Source organism: Lichenostomus cassidix, chromosome 11 (assembly GCF_008360975.1).
Source record: "Lichenostomus cassidix isolate B80296 chromosome 11, HeHo_3.0, whole genome shotgun sequence".
Taxonomy (NCBI): Eukaryota; Metazoa; Chordata; class Aves; order Passeriformes; family Meliphagidae; genus Lichenostomus; species Lichenostomus cassidix.
The window spans coordinates 6,342,564-6,360,201 of record NC_139492.1 but is presented as its reverse complement, the minus strand read 5'-3'; the positions used below and the strand labels follow the sequence as shown (position 1 = coordinate 6,360,201).

General features: G+C 54.4%; 2 protein-coding genes and 1 long non-coding RNA gene across 3 annotated transcripts; 1 reads left to right on the top strand and 2 right to left on the bottom strand.

Moving 5' to 3' along the window:
- Nucleotides 1-365: 365 nt before the first annotated feature.
- HERPUD1 (homocysteine inducible ER protein with ubiquitin like domain 1) lies at nt 366-7,060 on the bottom strand. Its single transcript, XM_085071553.1, has 8 exons — nt 6,834-7,060; nt 5,454-5,531; nt 5,292-5,366; nt 4,204-4,325; nt 3,617-3,739; nt 2,704-3,051; nt 1,981-2,086; nt 366-1,390 (listed from the first exon to the last, which is right to left on the bottom strand). Exons 1-8 carry the CDS (start codon nt 6,963-6,965, stop codon nt 1,223-1,225), a joined length of 1,152 nt encoding a protein of 383 aa, XP_084927679.1. The 5' UTR covers nt 6,966-7,060; the 3' UTR covers nt 366-1,222.
- Nucleotides 7,061-9,227: 2,167 nt separating this feature from the next.
- Nucleotides 9,228-10,628, bottom strand: LOC146432129 (uncharacterized). Its single transcript, XR_014854492.1, has 3 exons — nt 10,556-10,628; nt 9,856-10,070; nt 9,228-9,766 (listed from the first exon to the last, which is right to left on the bottom strand). It is a non-coding gene; the product is annotated as an uncharacterized LOC146432129 (long non-coding RNA).
- An 8-nt stretch (nt 10,629-10,636) lies between these two features.
- On the top strand, nt 10,637-16,116 carry PARD6A (par-6 family cell polarity regulator alpha). Its single transcript, XM_085071538.1, has 3 exons — nt 10,637-10,786; nt 12,070-12,292; nt 15,041-16,116. Exons 1-3 carry the CDS (start codon nt 10,724-10,726, stop codon nt 15,826-15,828), a joined length of 1,074 nt encoding a protein of 357 aa, XP_084927664.1. The 5' UTR covers nt 10,637-10,723; the 3' UTR covers nt 15,829-16,116.
- Nucleotides 16,117-17,638: the final 1,522 nt, after the last annotated feature.

The window sequence follows — 17,638 nt, the reverse complement described above, 5'->3', positions numbered from 1 at the left end:
CACATTTCAAGCCAAGTTAAAACCCTGAGCCAAGCCATGTGTTGCAACTCCACCAGGAGTCACAGGCAGGGTTCAAGGAGCTCAACTTTCCAAATACCCACAGAATGACCCATTTCAAGATGTCCATGGCCTTTGTGTTAGCAGCTTTCCACAGGCAAACAACCTCCAAGCTAGTCAAGGCACTTTACCTGCTAAAGACTGCTGAAGAACACAAATTAGGCAAGGAAGTGAGTTTAAGGCTCTGCAAGCACCTTGTCCCTTCCATTTCAACTCCCTCATCATGACTTATCAATAAAAACCAGGCAAGAGCACACTCTGTGCTTTGCACATGTAGTCTTCTGATTGCTGTAGAGGATATGTACATATTTGGAAATAAATGCCTGCAAATTTTATTGCAATAACAGCCCTTAACCGTATCAGAAATTAAAGAGGACACAATGAAGTAATACAAGAGAGTTGCACTGGAGTGAGAATGCAAAGTAAAATACAGGAATTAGACTGCTTTAACTTTGCATCCAAAAGCAGTCAAGAAGTTTACATTTTGCAGAAGTTTTTGCTAAATATATTTAGACCTGAACATATTTACTCTTCCCCCTGATTTGGCAGCAGGGTAGGGGGAATTAAGTCTTGAATTTAAACTATCTGAATTTGGCAACATGAAATTTAGTCTGCATCTCCACTGAGGTAATTGCTTATCCAGGTCACTGTCTTACAGTCCTCCACTTTGTCCAACAAGGAGATTGCACAATACATTCTTCATAGGAAAAATATTTACAAAGAAAATTTAAAATATTGAAGCAATTTCACAATAGATCTTTCCTAAAAATCTGCTAATGCATATCTAGCAATTTTTGAGACCCTACACTCAGTGTAATTAAAATAGCATTTGAAACATTCCAACAGGAATCACATTGCACAGAAGAAGCAATTTGCTTCCCTAACATTTTTGCACATCTGCTCAGGGCCTGTGCATTTAGTGCACAAGTCCACAATGCCAAGCCTCTACATAGGTACCTAAAAAAATGCTATGGAACAAAGTTCTCTGGAATGAGGACAAGCATCTCAGTCTCCAGCCTGTAATGACATAAGGCTTCTTGCAGCTTTATTTGCTTGGTCAGTGGAAGCCAGAGGAAGTGCCATCCATTTCCACGCCTGGTCTGGAGCTGGTATCCAGTTCTCTCAGGTGTCCACTGCAGTTTCAGCCAAGCAGATTGGTGACAGATCAGTTGCGGGTCAATCCAGGCCCTTCTGGAAGGAGGGATGCAAAGAAAGTCTTGAAAAAAACCCATGCTGTGCTTGCAAATGAAGGGTTGGCCTGCTGCAGTTCTTGGAAAGCTTGTCCTTCATCAGGAGGTGTCTCAGACCCATCTGCTCTGCCTGCATTTTCCCCCTGCCAAAATAAAGGATATTTGGTAAAGGAGAATTTCAGAAACGCATTAGAAAAATCAGGTGTCAAACAGAGTGACATTTGTACAACAAAACCACAATCTGAATATAAAATTTTTGCAAGTTGCCACAGATACAAAGTCAGAAAAACAAAACTGCACCCTGGCAGTACTGGTTAACTCCCACTGGGTGTACAAGAACACTGTCCAGGACAGACATGAAGGACCAGATCAGGTGAATTATGTATTTACAGATAATTAACTTTCACTGACGTCAGAACTGTCAGCTTGAAATGAAAGACTCAGACTGGTTTTATATCCAGATCCTACAGAGGTGTAGTCTGAACCCTGCCTGTGACACATCACTTCCCATTACAACTTCCTAAAGGACAGAAGCAACTAAAAGGTAATGATCATCCTGAAATATTTTGGAGAACAAAGGAATGTGCTACACCAATGGAGGACTAAGATGGCAATTATTCCCCCATGGAAAATAGTCTCTTACAGAAGTTTCAAGAAAAGTTCTTTACTACACAATAAACCAAAAGCAAAACTTCACAGGGTTTCATGGTTTAAAAATACAGCAAGACAATACCTGTAAGTTATTGTTCTGGTCCTGGTTTAGAGCAGCTTGAGGAGGAACATTGCCTGGGAGGGGCTGCACTGGTCTTCGTCTAAATGGGAACCATCCAGCATGGTGCCTGGGGAAGGCAACAGATTAATTAATTAATGCTGTTTCAACATTACCCCATCCTGTAACCCCCAACAGCTGCAACATCTGACCACTCAGAGCTGCTGGCAACTAGCAACAGTAAAATTAAAGGACTTTTAATGGAATAATTAACCTTCATTTTCCAAGTCTACACAGATTTTGGAAGAGCTACTCTAGTTTCAACTCCTATAATTCAGAGATTTACAGCACTTGTTTCCTGGTGATCAAAGAATTTTAGAGGACAGAATCTCAGATAAGACATGCCAAGCATGACAGCTGGAAGTCCATTATCATCTGTGTTTTTACCCTAATCATTTCTCCCCCACCCAGAGAGGTTCAAAGGCAGTTCAGAACACTCCATTCAGTTCAGCCTGGTCTGCTCTCCAGAGGGGCAATGCAGCAGAATTTATTCTCCATTTAATCCAGGCACACGCATAATTATCTTTTTGCTAAATAATGAGTTATACCAGGATATAGACGAGTGGTTTGCCCTTTCCAGGTGCAAGAGTCCCATGAAGCTCAACAGCCAGGAAGCTGAGCACAGCACAGAGCTCAGTACTTCAGTGAAACCCTTTTGAACAGCAAATATTAACAGCATACACTTACAGATACATCAGAATTGTGCCACCCATAACGAGGAGGAGTCTGCTGATACTGGAGTAGAAATAGACCATGTTGACAAAAACATATAACAGTGTTGCTGAGTAGAGCCAGTCCAACCAGTCTCGATTGCCACCCTCCTCATCTTCCTCCATAAGGGGACCCCCTTGGGCATTCATCCGCAAGTTCTGGTCAGCCACTGCATTAACCTGAGCAGCAACATTCTGGTTTCCAGGCTGGTTTTGGGCAGGAAATGGGTCTGGGAGAGGAGCTGGAGGTGTCACTGGTGCCACTGGTATCTCCTGAGAACGCCGTGCATGGGATGGGTCAGCAGATGCAGCAGTAGAAGCCAAGCTGGAACCAGAGAACAAAGTACAGGATGAGGCTTAGTCAAATCCTTTCACACTTCACACAGGCCCTGAAAATCTGTCTGTGAGTCAGATCATATGCAGGTAGAAAGCATCAAGTTTAGATAGTACAAAAAGGGGTAAAAAGTTTTAGTTCTACCCACGACAGCTGTATAGTGACTTCGACAAGTCAAACCAGGCACCTTTCCCTTCATGAACAAAAATGTCAACACTTCATAAAAAAAAATTAGAGCAATCTGCAGGTAGTCTGAAAGCGTCCTCTCAATGCTGTATGCACTTTGAGCAGTCCAGAAAAAAAAAAAAGCAAAAACTCATGAGCAGGATCAGATTTATCCTAGAGACACCTGCCCTCCCAGTGAAGAGTCAGACCTGCAGTGGGCAAGACTCAGAACCACTGTCCTTGAACAGCAATAGAGCAGCTAAGTTAGAAGTAAACCCCTCAACATTCAGCACAAGTTATGATTAAAAAGTCTCCAAGCACCAAAAGAGGAAGAATCGCCAGGAGCTCTCAGTTTCAACTTCCTACTGGCAGCTTGGAACAGAACACTTACTATTGCATGTAATATTGCCTTGCATAAATCTGCTGGAACCAGGACATCTGAAGCATGCTGTAGGTTGTGTAAGCAGAGAAGCCAGGAGCCACACTCTGGAAGGGATGCGGAGTTGTCTCCAGCCTTCATCAAAATTGAACACATTTATTAGCAAACACTGGACAAACAGCAAGAGTAATTTATTACAGAACGATATAAATAGCTTCTGCCATTTTGTGTACCCAAAACCAAAATTAACTCTTCCTTCTAGCCACCTCTTTACCCACGAGTTAAGGGAAGATTTTCAACTAACAGAGCAGTGCATTTTCCTTTAGATGCCACATCTCTGGAAGTGTTCAAGGCCAGGTTGGACAAAGAAACCTAATGTAGTGCATTGTGTCCTTCATGGCAGAGGGTTGGACTAGATGGCCTTTAAAGGTCCCTTCTAATCCAAATTATTCTATGGCCACTAAAGCTTTTCGATAAAGCCTCATCATATTTGGCCCATGTTCTATGGACTTAAAATAGTCTATGTGGCATAAGAAGGTGGCATCAACACCAACAAACCATTTAAAAAACCTTAAAAATATACATAAAATTATATTTACCCATTACTGGCTTCTGCTGAAGAGTGGCCACCTGAAGAGCTCCTCGATCTTCCACCAGTTGAGGAAGACACAAATGGCTCCTGCCTGGCTTCTGATGGTAACTTGGGCTGATCAGCTTTAACCTACAGACAGCAAAGCAGCCAGTGAGGTTTACTCAAGACACCACACACACTTTATGCAGAAAGGTTGCATCCCACAGAATATGCCCTTGTTTTAACACCAGTGCTGCCCCTGCTCTTGGGCACCATGCCACAAGCACCTCTACCAGTATTTTAAAGCTCCTTGAAGAGAATGACTAGGATGCAAAACTGATTGATGTTACACTTCTCCTTCACAAGATCTATACTGTATATGTAACTTCTTATGCACCCATTCAGTGTCCATCTGGTTACAAAAATATGAACTATAAAAGAACATTTTGGCTTTTTACTATGGCAAACTTGTACTTGCTTTCACAAACTGCTGTACAGAGAGTTCAAGAGCTGTTCTGTGGTGATACATTTGTCTAATATCCAGCCAAAGCTGGCTCAAACCTAGCAACCACCAGGCACAGGAGGGTAAGCTCCCATTGCCTATAATGGGCAACAGGAACACACCTCTAGAAGCCTTTGCCCAGCCACTTTAAAGAAAAAATGTGTTTTGGCCATTTGTACTTGAGACCAGTCCATACTGAGCTCAAGCACTAAGGCTGAGCCTGCAGAGAGGAAGCCAAAGATGAGTCATTAATGGGAGTAGTTCAAGTGTCTGCAGCTTTCAGCCTTCTTCCCTCCCCACACACAGATCAGAACCACTTCCCCCAACTTCTCCCTCTGACTACAAGCTCAATCTGTCCAAGAGTGCCTGAGACATGACAAGTCATATTCTATTTACTAAAACTGAATTTAACAGACAGCAATTCTCATTTTTTTTACTCAGCTTAATCCAAATACATTCTCACATTCCCAAATAAATTATCACAAAGTAATACTGCTGTTGCACTAATAGGGAAAACCTGCAGTAACAGGGAACTTTAAAACAGCCATTCAGCACTTCCCATTTTTAGTTACAAGCCCAAGATTCACAATAGAATGTTAACTTAGTCTGAGTACCTCTGATTTGACTTCTTGCATATTTGCAGGAGTCTTGAAGTTGTACACCAAATGAAGAGCATGCAACTCCCCGTGCTGAAATATAAGGGAAGATCTGTTAAAAAAAAAACCCACACTTCTCTGGAAATATTTCAGTACATCATGAAAGATACTTTTTTGTACCTTTGGCAACAATTCTCCCAGACAGTGATGATCAAGCAGCAGTTTCCCAGAATAAATCAGCTTTTGGTCCTCTTCACGCTTTGAAGAAAGAAAACAAAGAATAGGATTACTTGCTCTGCCAAGCACTAACCAACACAACTTACAGCCAATGGAGAGGCATGGAGCTGGGAGCAACCCACAAACTAAAGTGCAGAAGGAATTGTACACATGTAAATTCAGCTGAAGTGATGAAAACAACTGAACACCCAAGTGTGAGATTACTAACACTGAGATCTAAATCTGCGGGATACAAAACCCCTTGGGGAAAGAACTTGGTTATACGTTGTTTCTTTTACAGTCCTGACAAAAACATTCATGTTTCTTAGAAACTGAGGTTTGGAGTTCCAACTGATCTGATCAGCACCAGAGGTGGTGTCAAGTAAATCTGTTACACTCCATATAATGCGACCCAGCAGCTCTTCATCAGGAGCTGTCCCACTGCAGCCAGTGGAAGAACAGGGAGCTTGTTTCTGGTAATCACCACACTCCCAGGGAAAGCATGGAAAAAACATGGGAATCAGGGAAAGCATGGAAAAAACATGGGAATCAGGCCTTCTCCCTGGCAGCTAGTGACACGACAAGGGGAAACAGCCTTAAGTTTGCAGGGCGCGCTCAGGTTGGATATTCTGAAAAATTTCTTCATTAAAGGAATAGCTAAGCATTGGAATGGGCTACCCAGGAAAATAGTGGCGTCACTCTCCCTGGAACTCTTCAAAAAAGAGTACAGACACAACATTTCACAATGTGGTTTAGCAGGGACAGTAGCACTTGGCCGAAGGTTGAACTCGATGATCTGGAAGGCCTTTTCCAAGTCTGTTGATTCTACGAAGGCCGCCCAGCCTTGGGAGCGCTGCCCGCGGGAACAGCGGTGCTCCAGCAGCTGCTCCAGCAGCGCTCACGCGGCACCGCTCGTGTCCCGGCTTGGGGGAAGTCACACTTCTGCATTTCCACCCCGCCGTGCACAGCTGAGTTCCGTTCAACGAGAAAAAGCCCTCAAAACCGCAGCGAGGGTCTCGGCCGCCCGCTGCCCGGCTGGGCGCGGTGCCCGGGCGCTGCTCCCCGACACAGCCCGGTGCTCCCGCAGGTGCTGACGTCCCGAAACAGCCCCAGGACACGCCGTGCCGGGAGGGCGGTTAATGATTAACCGCGGCCGGGCCACAAACGAGTCCCAAAATAGCCCGAGCGCGGCTGACGCAACCGGGACACCCCGGGGAGCAGGTACTGGTCCCGGAGCCCCCCAGAGTCTCACCGCAGCGACCACCGCTGCCCCGCGGGACCTCAACCCGCACCACGCACCCACCCACCCGGCGGGGCTGCGGGAAGGGGGGATCGCGCACTCACCGGAGCGTCGGGCAGGAGCCGGCGCAGCTCGGTCTTGAGGCGGCGCACGGTCCAGGCGGGCTCGGCGCGGAGCCGGAGGTCGCGGTGCCGCTGCGCGGGGCTGCGGACCAGCAGCGACAGCGGCTCCTCCATGGCGGGCACGGGGCAGGCGGCGATTGCAAAACCTTCCCGGAGAGGCCTTTATAGCGGCCCGCCCCGCCGCAGGGCCGCGGTGGCTGCGGCTGATTGGCCACGACGGGGGGAGGGGCGGAGACTGACACGTGGGCCAATGGGACGCGGCCTCGCGTGCCGCGCCGTGAGGAACCGGAGGCGCTGATTGGGCAGTGCAGGGAGGGGTGGGGCTATGCTGTCACCACAGCGACCGTGACCCGCCCTGTCCCGCCCGGGCCGTGAGGGGCGGAGGCCATCGCCGGGCCGGTATCGGTGTCCTCCCTCCTTCCCTCCTTCCCTCCTTCCTTTCTTCCTTTCTTCTCTCCTCATCGCCTCCGGCATCAGCGCCGCTCTTAGGGATCCCTTGCTTCGCCTTCCCTCTCCCCCCCGCCTACTGGAGCAGCACAACTCTGTGGAGCCCTGCAGGTGCTGCATCCACAGCCTAGTCCAGGTGAAACATCTCCCTTTTCCCGTTTTTGGTTATTTTACTGGACCTGTGTAGCTACCTCACCAGGTTTGCTGCGAGCTTTGTGGAGACACGACAAACCATACTTCTGGGTAGGGCCAAAACGAGTGTGCAGGGGTGCTGGGGAAAGTTAATAAATCATTCCATTTTTACGGAAAAAAAAAAAAAAAAAGCCGTGAAAGTGTGGATCAGCAGCTTCTGAGTGTTCCTCGTCATGCCCATGTTCCTGTGAAATGCGATCCAACACCTAAAAAACCCGTGGTAATGATCCCGATGCACCAGGAGGGGGTTTTCGCGTCCTTCAAAACAAATCCGTAGGAACGTGAGAAGTCGGATTTATCTCTCGGCACCAGGTATTTACTCAGCGTGTTTCAGGAGCTGCTCAGTATTCCTTGGCAGCCAGACCTGTTGCCCAAAGGCACGGATGAGTCTGCAGCCAGGACCAGATTTTGCAACCAGCAAAGACACTCTGCCACGGGGATTCATCACCCCGCGGCTTCCCGGGGAAGAGATGAGCCAAAGGGCAGCGCTGCTTTGAGTGGGAGCCGACAAAACAAAATCATGGAGAAATGAGCTGAGGCCAGGTCTGGTCCGGTAAACCCTCCACGGCTGCCAGAGGACATCCTTGTGAGGGTGGAGTATTCCATCGGAGCCCGTTCCTCTGTCATATCCACATCCCACATTGAGCACTGAGGCTGCACTCCTGCCTGCTCTGTCCTTGCTGTCCCTAGGAGGGCTCAATGCCCAGGCGGGCTTTCCCTCCCCAGCCTCTGCTCTGTGTCCTGCCAACCCAGGGAGACACTGCCAGAGCTATTTGCTGTTCATGCTCCGTCAGTACACACCATGATCCCTGTCCTTCAGCTCCTACTGGCAGTGGGGAAAGACAAACACAGTGTGCAGGGCCACCCTTGCCATTGTTCCCCGTTAAGGTCAAGGTGACTTTGCTGCTCGCTTGGCTGCAGCCTTTGCTCAGAGCACCCAGAGGACTGCCGTGGGTGGCAGGGACAGGGTAAGGCTGTGCAGGTGTTGGAGTGAAACCGGGATCTTGGACTCTGTTTTATCAGGGACTCCCTATGCTATTGTTTGCCCATGGACCAGGTGGGCAGCTGTAGCTGAAGCTCAAGCTCCTGTGCTTCTCCCCCAACACAGATAAGAGGGGCAGAGCTCAACTGAGCTGCTCACTGCCCATTCTCTGTCGGAGCCATTGTTGGGAAAAATGCCTGCTCACTGGACAAACTTACCTGAATCCAGCACTGACCTGGCTTGGAGCAGTGGCTGGGGGAATGACATCCTGAGGCACCTGAGTGCTAAACTTCAGCAGCTCCATGTCCAGAGGTGCTGGACACCCTGGAGAGCTCAGCCCTCGCTGCCCTCACCCACAGCAGCCAAGGACTGGTGAATCTGGAGTCAGTGGATGTATCTGGACATCAGGTAGCACATGCTCCAGTTCCAAAAGCTGATTCAGAGCTCCTGGGACTGAGGCAAAATAAACACTTGCCCTGATACTGTCTGCTTAGCTTAACTCACTCTGCGGCAGCAGATAAGGAGCCACAGCACAAAACAGAAGGTGTGACCAGCACATCACCTCACTGTCCTGCTGAACAATTAACTCCGATTGACCAAAATTGGAGATGAAGGGTTGCAAGCTGCTTTTGTCACCTGCGTAAATATTAACCACGGTGTAAATCAGGATTATCTCTCTGACCTCAACACAATTACTGTGTTAAAAAAGAAAACAACAAAACTGGGGGGGCTGAGGGGAGTATTGCTGATGAGTTTACAGCTCTGTTTGTGGTCAGGCTGGTTTTCATGGCGTGGTAATCACTCGGCACAGCAGGAACAGCCGGTGGAGAATTTACAGCACATGAGGAGATGCCCCATGGTCTTGCAGCCTGATGTGCTCCTTTGCTCACCCAGGCACAGTGACACGGGATGAGCCTGCCAGGAGCCACCGTCCAGCTAACTCAGACTTGGTGCTGAGGGGATGCCGGGGTGTGATGCAATCTTGTCCTGTCCAAAGGTTGCTCCCTGGGCCAGGATAGGGCAAGGATCAAAGGGCAAGAATGCAGACGAGTCAGGCTGATTCTCCAGACATGGTTCAATATGTTTATTCTGTTGGATGCACTGTGCTCGTTAGGTGTCTGGCTTTAAAAACTGTTTTGTGCTGCTGCTGCCATGGCCTCTTTGGCTCCAAGATTCCTTGGAGTCCATGAACAGGAGTCCTGTTCAGGCACTGGGGCTGGTGATTCTGGGGCCGGCAGGCAAGGAGCTCACAGCATGCTCTGGCATCACCGGCAGAGCTGCACCGCAGCAGGGTCTGCAGGGAAGGGGCTGTCTGGCTCTCCCTGAGTGTTTCTGTGCCTGAGCAGAGCCAGTTCTGCCAGAGACACATCCCAAGGGCATCACCTGTGAACACAGCCCGGCAGCACCGAGATGTGCTCTGGCTGCACATCCTGGCAGCCTGGTGCTGGACGGGCTCGGAGGGGCTTTGCTTCACACCCAGTGAATTTGGGAATTTTCCTTCCACTTGCTCAGCTGATCCACTGCTCAGTAAAGCAAATCATCCCCGAAACGATGAACCTTCCCTGGTCCACACTGCTCCTGGGCACCACAAAACTTTCCTGCCAGACAAGGGAGAAAAAACAGAACGAAAGTGTAACGAGGAGCTGGGAAACGTGGGGCACAGCTGGAAAACATCCCCTACTACCAGGGATGCCTCTGCCAAAGGCCACCAAACCGGTGGCATCAGAAGCCCCCTGCCAACATGGGGAAACGCCGGGATATTCCCGGGCGGGGCCGAGGCTTCCACCGGTGACACTCGCGGGGATTCCGTGCGGATGCTGGCTGCGTGCCGCAGCTCGGTGTCCCCAAAGCGCGGCCGGTGTTGGGTCTAATGTGTCGCTAATGAAGTTCCTGACAGCCGTGAGATACCGACGGCGCGGTTTCCAGTGCCGTCCCGGTGCGGCGGCGGCCCGACGGGGAGCGGGGCCGTGCTCGGGTGGAGCGGCGGGGCCAGCGTGGTGGGGATTAGGATAGGACGGGCGTGGGGATGGGGACGGGGACGGGGATGGGGGTCCTGCCGCCCGCCCGTCCCCACCCCCGTTACCACGGCGACGTTGTCAGCAGCCACCCGGCCACGCCCCCTGCCTCGCCAGGGCCAATGGCGCGGCGGCGCCCGGCCTGCCCGCCGGTGACGTCATGGCCGGTGAAAATCCCCCGTGGCCGCGGGAGCGGCGGTGGCGGCGCGGCCCCGCGGCCCGGCCCGGCCCGCACCATGGCCAAGCACCACCGCACGCCGGCGCGCTCCGCCGAGCCCGTCATCGAGGTCAAGAGCAAGGTAAGCGCCCGCCGGGAACGGGGCCGGTGATGCCGACGCCGATGCCGATGCCGATTCCGCCGGGTCACGACCGAGCGCGTCGCCTCCGCGTCGGGCAGCACACGTGGGGTGGCACCGCGCACCGGGGAGCGGCGCGGGAGCCAGGCCGTGCGGGCTCTCCTCTCCCCTGCGCTGCGGCGGCGCTGCCCGGAGCCTCCCCCAGCCCAGCCCGGCCCGGTGGCCGCCGCGTCCCGCCACCGTGGGCTCTGCCGGGCCGCGGGCTCGCTCGGCACGGCCGTGGGAACGCCGCGGCTGAGCGCTCGCCAGATGCGCAAGGCGCCGGTGCGCCGTGCCGGCAGCCCCGGTGTGCGGGGTGGCCCCGCCGGTGCAGGTGAGCTGGCTGTGCGGTCACCCCGGGGACACACCTCGCCCAGATGTGCACTCACTCAGATGTGCGTGCTCTCCAAGGCATGCGCATCCCTGGCTATACCATCACCCAGATGTGCACCCCCAGCAAGGGACGATCCCCTGTCGTGCATCCAGATGTGCACACCTGCATGACTGTGCACTCGCCCAGATGTGGCTTCCCCCAGACGTGTCTGCTCATCCAGATATGCGCTCACCTGGCACACCCTTGCCCAGATGTGTGCCCTCACCCAGATATTCACCATTATCCACCTGTGTCCACACGCCTATCCCTGTGCTCGCCCAGATGTGTGCACTCCCTTTCTGCACCCTTATCCAGCTGTGCACTCGCCCGGCTGTGCCATTGCCTGCCCCGGACCCCCGGCAGGGTGCAGGGTGCCCTCCTTCCCAGGACGTGGTGGCCACCGCCTGCCCCGACAGCTGGGGTGTGACCCCCGCGGGCAGCGCGATCTTCGCTGTGTTCCTCAGCCTGTTCTTAATTGGCTTCCCCTTCGTCGTGACGGAAGGAGGCATTAATTAGCGCTGTTGCTCACCAGGTGCTACGGCAGCGCCCGTGTCGCAGGGAAGGGCCTCCCGGCAGCACAGAGCCTGCCACGGCTGCTGTTACGGCCAGAGGGTCCTTCCTCTGCCGCGGGGCCATCTCTCTGCCCCATCACTTCAGTGTTTGGGCAGAAAAACGGCTTTGCTCCTTTTACTTAGCTTCTGGGACGGGCTTTTCCTCACTGGCGCTGCTGCCTTGGTGCTGCTGGGCTCGGGAGCCGGCAGCATCAAGGCTCTGCCTGCCCTGGGGCAGCTCTCTGTGGTGCCCTGCCTGCATCGGTCCTGCCAGCCGGAGCCAGAGTCACCCTCTTCCTCCTCTTCCTCGTCCTCCTCTGCAGTTCGACGCTGAATTTCGCCGCTTTGCCATGAAGCGTTCCGGCGCCGGCAGCTTCCAGGACTTCTACCAGCTGCTGCAGACAGTGCACCAGATCCCACGGGTAGATGTGCTCCTGGGCTACACGGACATCCACGGCGACCTCCTGCCCATCAACAATGATGACAACTACCACAAAGCCCTGTCCTCTGCCAACCCCCTCCTCAGGGTCATCATCCAGAAGAAGGGTAAGCTGTGCACTGGATCCATCCTCCTATCAAGAGAGATGAGCCACATCCCACAGTACTGCTGGTTCCACCTTTGGACTGTGCCAGCAGGGGCATGGCTGGTCATATACTCTCCAGCCACTGGTTTGATGGATGGATGTGGAGATGGTGGCACTGGGAAGTTCCCAGAGCCCTACCAGGGCTGTGGTACCCAAATGGGCTCTCCCTGGCTGCTGAGGGCACCTGCCCCAGCCCTGCCCAGTGCGACCTGGTGAGCAAAGGCAGATCTTTGCAATTCACCCCTTTGAAGTCCTGTTTTCCAGCCAAGCTTGTGTGGGCTCTCAGATAACACCTGTGTTACTCCCGTGAGCGCTGTGCCAGAAACCTCATCCAGCTCCCTGCCCTGAGGAGGCAACAGCCATCATTTTGGCAGGGCTCTCAGAGTGCTGGGTGCTGCTGGATTTTTAGTGCTGGGAAGAGGCTTGGTGCCCCCCTGGCAGCCCAGAGGCTTGCCCTGACCTTACTGACATATTCCCAGGGAGCCACTTCCTTGCACTGGTACACCTGATAGCAGCATCCTGGAGAGGATGAAAGACTCCAAGTGACAAATGCTCTGAGTATTTCTCCTCTTGCAGGGAAAACAAGCCCATCCCCTTCCACTCAGTTTAGTAGCACCGAGGTTTTCACTTTCATAGCATCATCAGTCAGCAGTTCACAGAGCCAGAGCCTGTCCCAGAGCCACAGTTTTCCCAGCACAGCATCCAGAGCAAGTCTGTGTTTCCAGCTCATGTTAGTGGTATGAAGTCTCTAGGCAAGGGGTGATGCCATTTGCCAGCCCTGGCTGCTGTGCCAGGTTTCCTGGGATTTTGCATCAGGGTGGTATGGTATGCCCTGGACATATGTTTCTTCTGTGGCTACTTGGTGTGGGGGCTGGCAGCAGTGATCCAGGCTGCTGGAGCCTGTGGTTTTTCTCAGGGGCTGTCACTGCCAGTGCTGAATCCTTCCCTGTTCCTGGCCCAATGGACCCAGGCTGTGACATGGAGAACCCGTGCAGGGGTGGGTGTGCCGGGGCTGCTGTGGGAGCATCGCTTCTGCTCCCAAGAGCCACCCTGCCTGCTGCTGGAAAAGCCTGCAAGGGCCCACAGCTGACTGTGCCGAGACAGCACAGTGTGGAGAGTGAGCAGGCACAGCCTGGCTCCACAGGCAGCATGATAAGAAAGGCGAGCAGCAGCACCAGGGAGCCCCAGCACCGGGCTGTGCCTGCGGGAGAGGGGCCGCAGGGCCAGCAGCACCACAGGGAGGTGTGCAGAGAGGCCAGGAGCAAGTCCTGGGTGAATCACAGCTAATTTAAAATGGATCCAGGTCATCCCAAGGCTGGGCTGTCGTTGAACCGGTCTGGGTCGCTGAGGAATGTGGCTGCAGAGGCTCTCACACTGCTGGGTGCAGGCAGCTGTGCACACACACTGGTGTGCTCCTGTCAGTGGGCTCCACAGCTGCCAATCCTGCCACAGCAAAAGCAAAGGCTGAAGCTGGGCTCTCCTCTGTGCCATCACACCATTGGGTGAAGCCGTCCCTGTGGGGCAGCCTGGCTGGGACAGCAGCACTGCCCCTCCTTGGCTGGCCCTAGGCTCATGGGAAGGGCAGGGGAAAGAGTGGGACATTGCCAGGGCCACCACTGGGCTCATCCTTGAGGTGTTGGACCTGCCTGGCCCAGCCACTCTGCGCCCCTTGGAGAGGAGCTGTGTGCTGAAATAGCTGTGGGAAAGCCTCCGCCGCCCTTCCCCGAGCTAAAAATATGCCAAGGCTGTGTGTGCAGGGAGATATTTATAAGCCAGGAGCCCTGGCAGGCTGGCTTGGCTAGGGAGAAATCCCATGTCCCCTGGGCTCGGGGACATCCCCAGCAGCCCTGCAGCTGGAGCAGGGTCCAGGTGCTGATGGGGGACACAGTGCAGAATGTGCTGACCATGGAGCATGCAGACCTGGGCTCTTTCCCCCATGGAAAGAGATTGGGAGAAACCAGAGAGGAACCAGGGGATATGCCCCAGCACCTGCTGGATGAGGCCAAGGAGGATGGGCTGGAGCTGGGCCTCATGGAGCAGCCCCAGGGCATGGTCTGGAAGGAGGGAGTCAAACCCTGTGCAAAGGTGCCTGATGGTGGAATAAGAGGCATAGGCACAAATCACATTCTGGGATATTCAGGGACCCAGAGGATGCTGCAGCCCTGGGATGAATTTCCAGGAGGTGGGGAGTCTCTGTCCTTAGGGATGGCAGAGATCTGCAGGACACAGTGGTGGCCATCACCAGCCCATGCCAGCAATAGCCCTGCTCTAGTGGGGCAGGGGACTCTAGTGCTGTCTCCTGGGGTTGGACTCACCCTAAGGGAGGAGGCTGCCACCACAGCACACTCATGTGGGGGGTCTCCTCTCCCCAAACCCAAACTGGGGCATGGCTGCAGCTCCCAGACCATCAGAGCTGGCAGCTCTAGTGTTAAACTGCAGAGTTTGGCTTAAAGTGTGATTAAGGCTGAATCACTGCCTCGATCCCACTAATCCTGGCCTGTGTGCCTGTGTACGCTGGGTAATCCCAGGAGATGGGCCCCAGCGGAGACAGGCTGCAGGGAAAGCCAGGCTGATGATCTGGGGAGGAAAAGCTGGTGAAACCTGTGAGCAGTGCCCTTCTGACTGCTGCCCCAACACCCGGGGCCAAGGCACGCGTTCGTATCCCCGGCAGCTGCGGTGCCTGACCTGTGTCCTCCCTTGCTCCCTACAGCGGAGTCTGACGCCAGCGTCTTTGCCTCCAACTCCCTGCAGCGGAAGAAGAAGGGGCTGCTGCGCCCAGCACACTACCGAGCCAAGCCTCACCTCCTCATCGGGATGCCCCAGGACTTCCGCCAGATCTCCTCCATCATCGACGTGGACATCCTGCCCGAGACCCACCGGCGCGTGCGGCTCCACAAGCACGGCTCCGACAAACCGCTGGGCTTCTACATCCGCGACGGCGTCAGCGTGCGCGTGGCCCCGCAGGGCGTCGAGAAGGTGCCCGGCATCTTCATCTCCCGCCTGGTGAAGGGCGGCTTGGCCGAGAGCACGGGGCTGCTGGCGGTGAGCGACGAGATCCTGGAGGTGAACGGCATCGACGTGGCTGGCAAGTCCCTGGACCAAGTGACGGACATGATGGTGGCCAACAGCCACAACCTCATCATCACCGTCAAGCCGGCCAACCAGCGCAACAACGTCATCCGCAGCAGCAAGGCCTCGGGCAGCTCCGGCATGTCCACGGACAGCACCCCCAGCCAGCAGACCCCCAGCCCTGCCTCGCAGTACCTGAGCAACTACAGCACGGCCGAGAGCGACGAGGAGGGTGACCTGGTCATCGAGAGTGACAGCGCGTCCCACTACATCCCTGGGGGCTGCCCCAATGGGGGCCCAGCAGATGGACCCCTCCAGCGGAGCCTGTCCCCGCACAGCTCACGGGGCTCCCTGCAGTCCCTCGGCAGCCACGACGGCAGCCCTGGCCGGGGCAGCGGACGGGAGGATGGCACCCTCCTCACCCTATAGCTGTGGGGCTCGTGCCACTCAGTGGCCGGCCGGGTTTAGGCTCATCCGGGCTTCATGTGGACACCAGGGTGATGATGCGGCTGGCGGGCAGGGGTGGAAAGGGGCTGCCCACTGCCCTCTCCCACCCTCCGTGACCCCGGGAGCCCCACTATGGTGCCCACTCGAGCCAGGCACTGCCCCTCTGAGCCCCCTTGCCTCCCCTTCCAAGCAAGTGGGGGTTTTTAATTATTTTATTGAAATATGCATCATTAATATATTGCAATGGACAGTAAAACCTTTTCTAGAAAGAACCATGCTTGTCCCTGGTTCATGTCACTGCAGGGAGGAAAGGGACAGCAGGTGGGTACCCCAGCCCTATGCATGCAAGGCAGTGCCTGGGAGCAGTGGCCTTGACCTTGGCATACCTTGTGGCTTTGGTGCTGTGCTGGGTGAGCCCACCAGGACCCACATGTCTGTCCCACAGCACATGCCCAGGCTGCTCTGCGCAGCCACCTGGCCTCATGGCCTGATGCAATGAGCCTTGCTTGGTCCCCCCATTCCCGTCTTGTCCCCACTGTGGTGCCCTAACTAACGCAGGGGACACCTGGTCTGACAGCAGCACCTTGGCTGTCACTCAGCCCTGCAAACACTGCTGGGGATGGTGCAGCCCCATCCTCCTTCTTCAGCCCCAAGCTCAGGGCAACATGGTCCATATCTGCCCCTGCTGCTCTGCTGGGGCTCCCAACACCCTCAATCCCTCTCCCAAAGTGCCATGCTGGTGGTGGCTTTGGCTATTGCTTTGCTACTGGCCTGGACTAGCCCTGGACCAGCACCTTCTGCCTGCAGGGAGGCACAGAACAACACCCCAGTTGGGTGATGCTGCTGAGACCAGTTGGACTCACAGTGGTGACAGCTTTTCCTCCTGTCCTGGCTGGAAACAGGCTTGGCCAGATTGTGGCTGGCCATCCCCATAGTCCTTCACCCCCTCTTGCCACATCTCCTGCAGCATCCACCTTCAGCACCAACACCTGTAGCCCAACCTGGCAGGGCCACCAGCCACATCTTTGGGTGAGGCAGCCCAGCCATGAGTCCAGCAGGGAGGTGCACCTGAGGGCAGGGCTGTTTGCCCCAGCAGGACATGGGTGCTTGGGGAACAAGGGCACCTCTGTGGTGCCAAACTCTTCATGGCACAAGAGCTCTTTCACAGCCCTCAGATGAAACCCCATGGGAAGCAAGTGCAGCTGCTGCCAGGTGGCCTGGCCTGGCTCCCCTGGGACAGTGCTGGGTGCAGGTGCTATGAGTCCACACCACAGCCAGCTGCAGAGCCAGTCACTTCTGCAGTAAAGGGGGAGCTGTGTCCTGGTGTCTTTGCTGATCCCCAAGATCAAAACCACACAAAGCTCCCTGTGCCACTGTAGCCAAAATCTCACCAGCAGCCACATGGGAGCAGCTGGGTTGGATCAGCACCCAGGGCCTGCCTGCATTGGCTCTCCTGCCTGTTTTGCCAAGGGACCTCTCACTGCTGCCAAAGCCACGTGGTGGGACTGAAGAGAAGAAAGACCTGCAGCTCTCAGGGTCTGAAAAGCCAGCTCCAACTCTCCATGCAGAGCCTCAGGCAGGGGACAGCAGTGAGGGCTGAGGACACTCACAGCACACAGCCAGGGCCCAGACAGACCGGAGAGCAGATCTGGCAGCAGGGCTGGTTAGCCCAGGCTTGTTTTGGGCAGGGAGGTGCCCAGGGGCTGTGCCTGTGGCCCCCAGTCACTCTCATCCAGCCGGCTCAGCCTGCCTGTGGGATTTGCCCTGAGGTGGCCCCAGGGGCACATGGGGT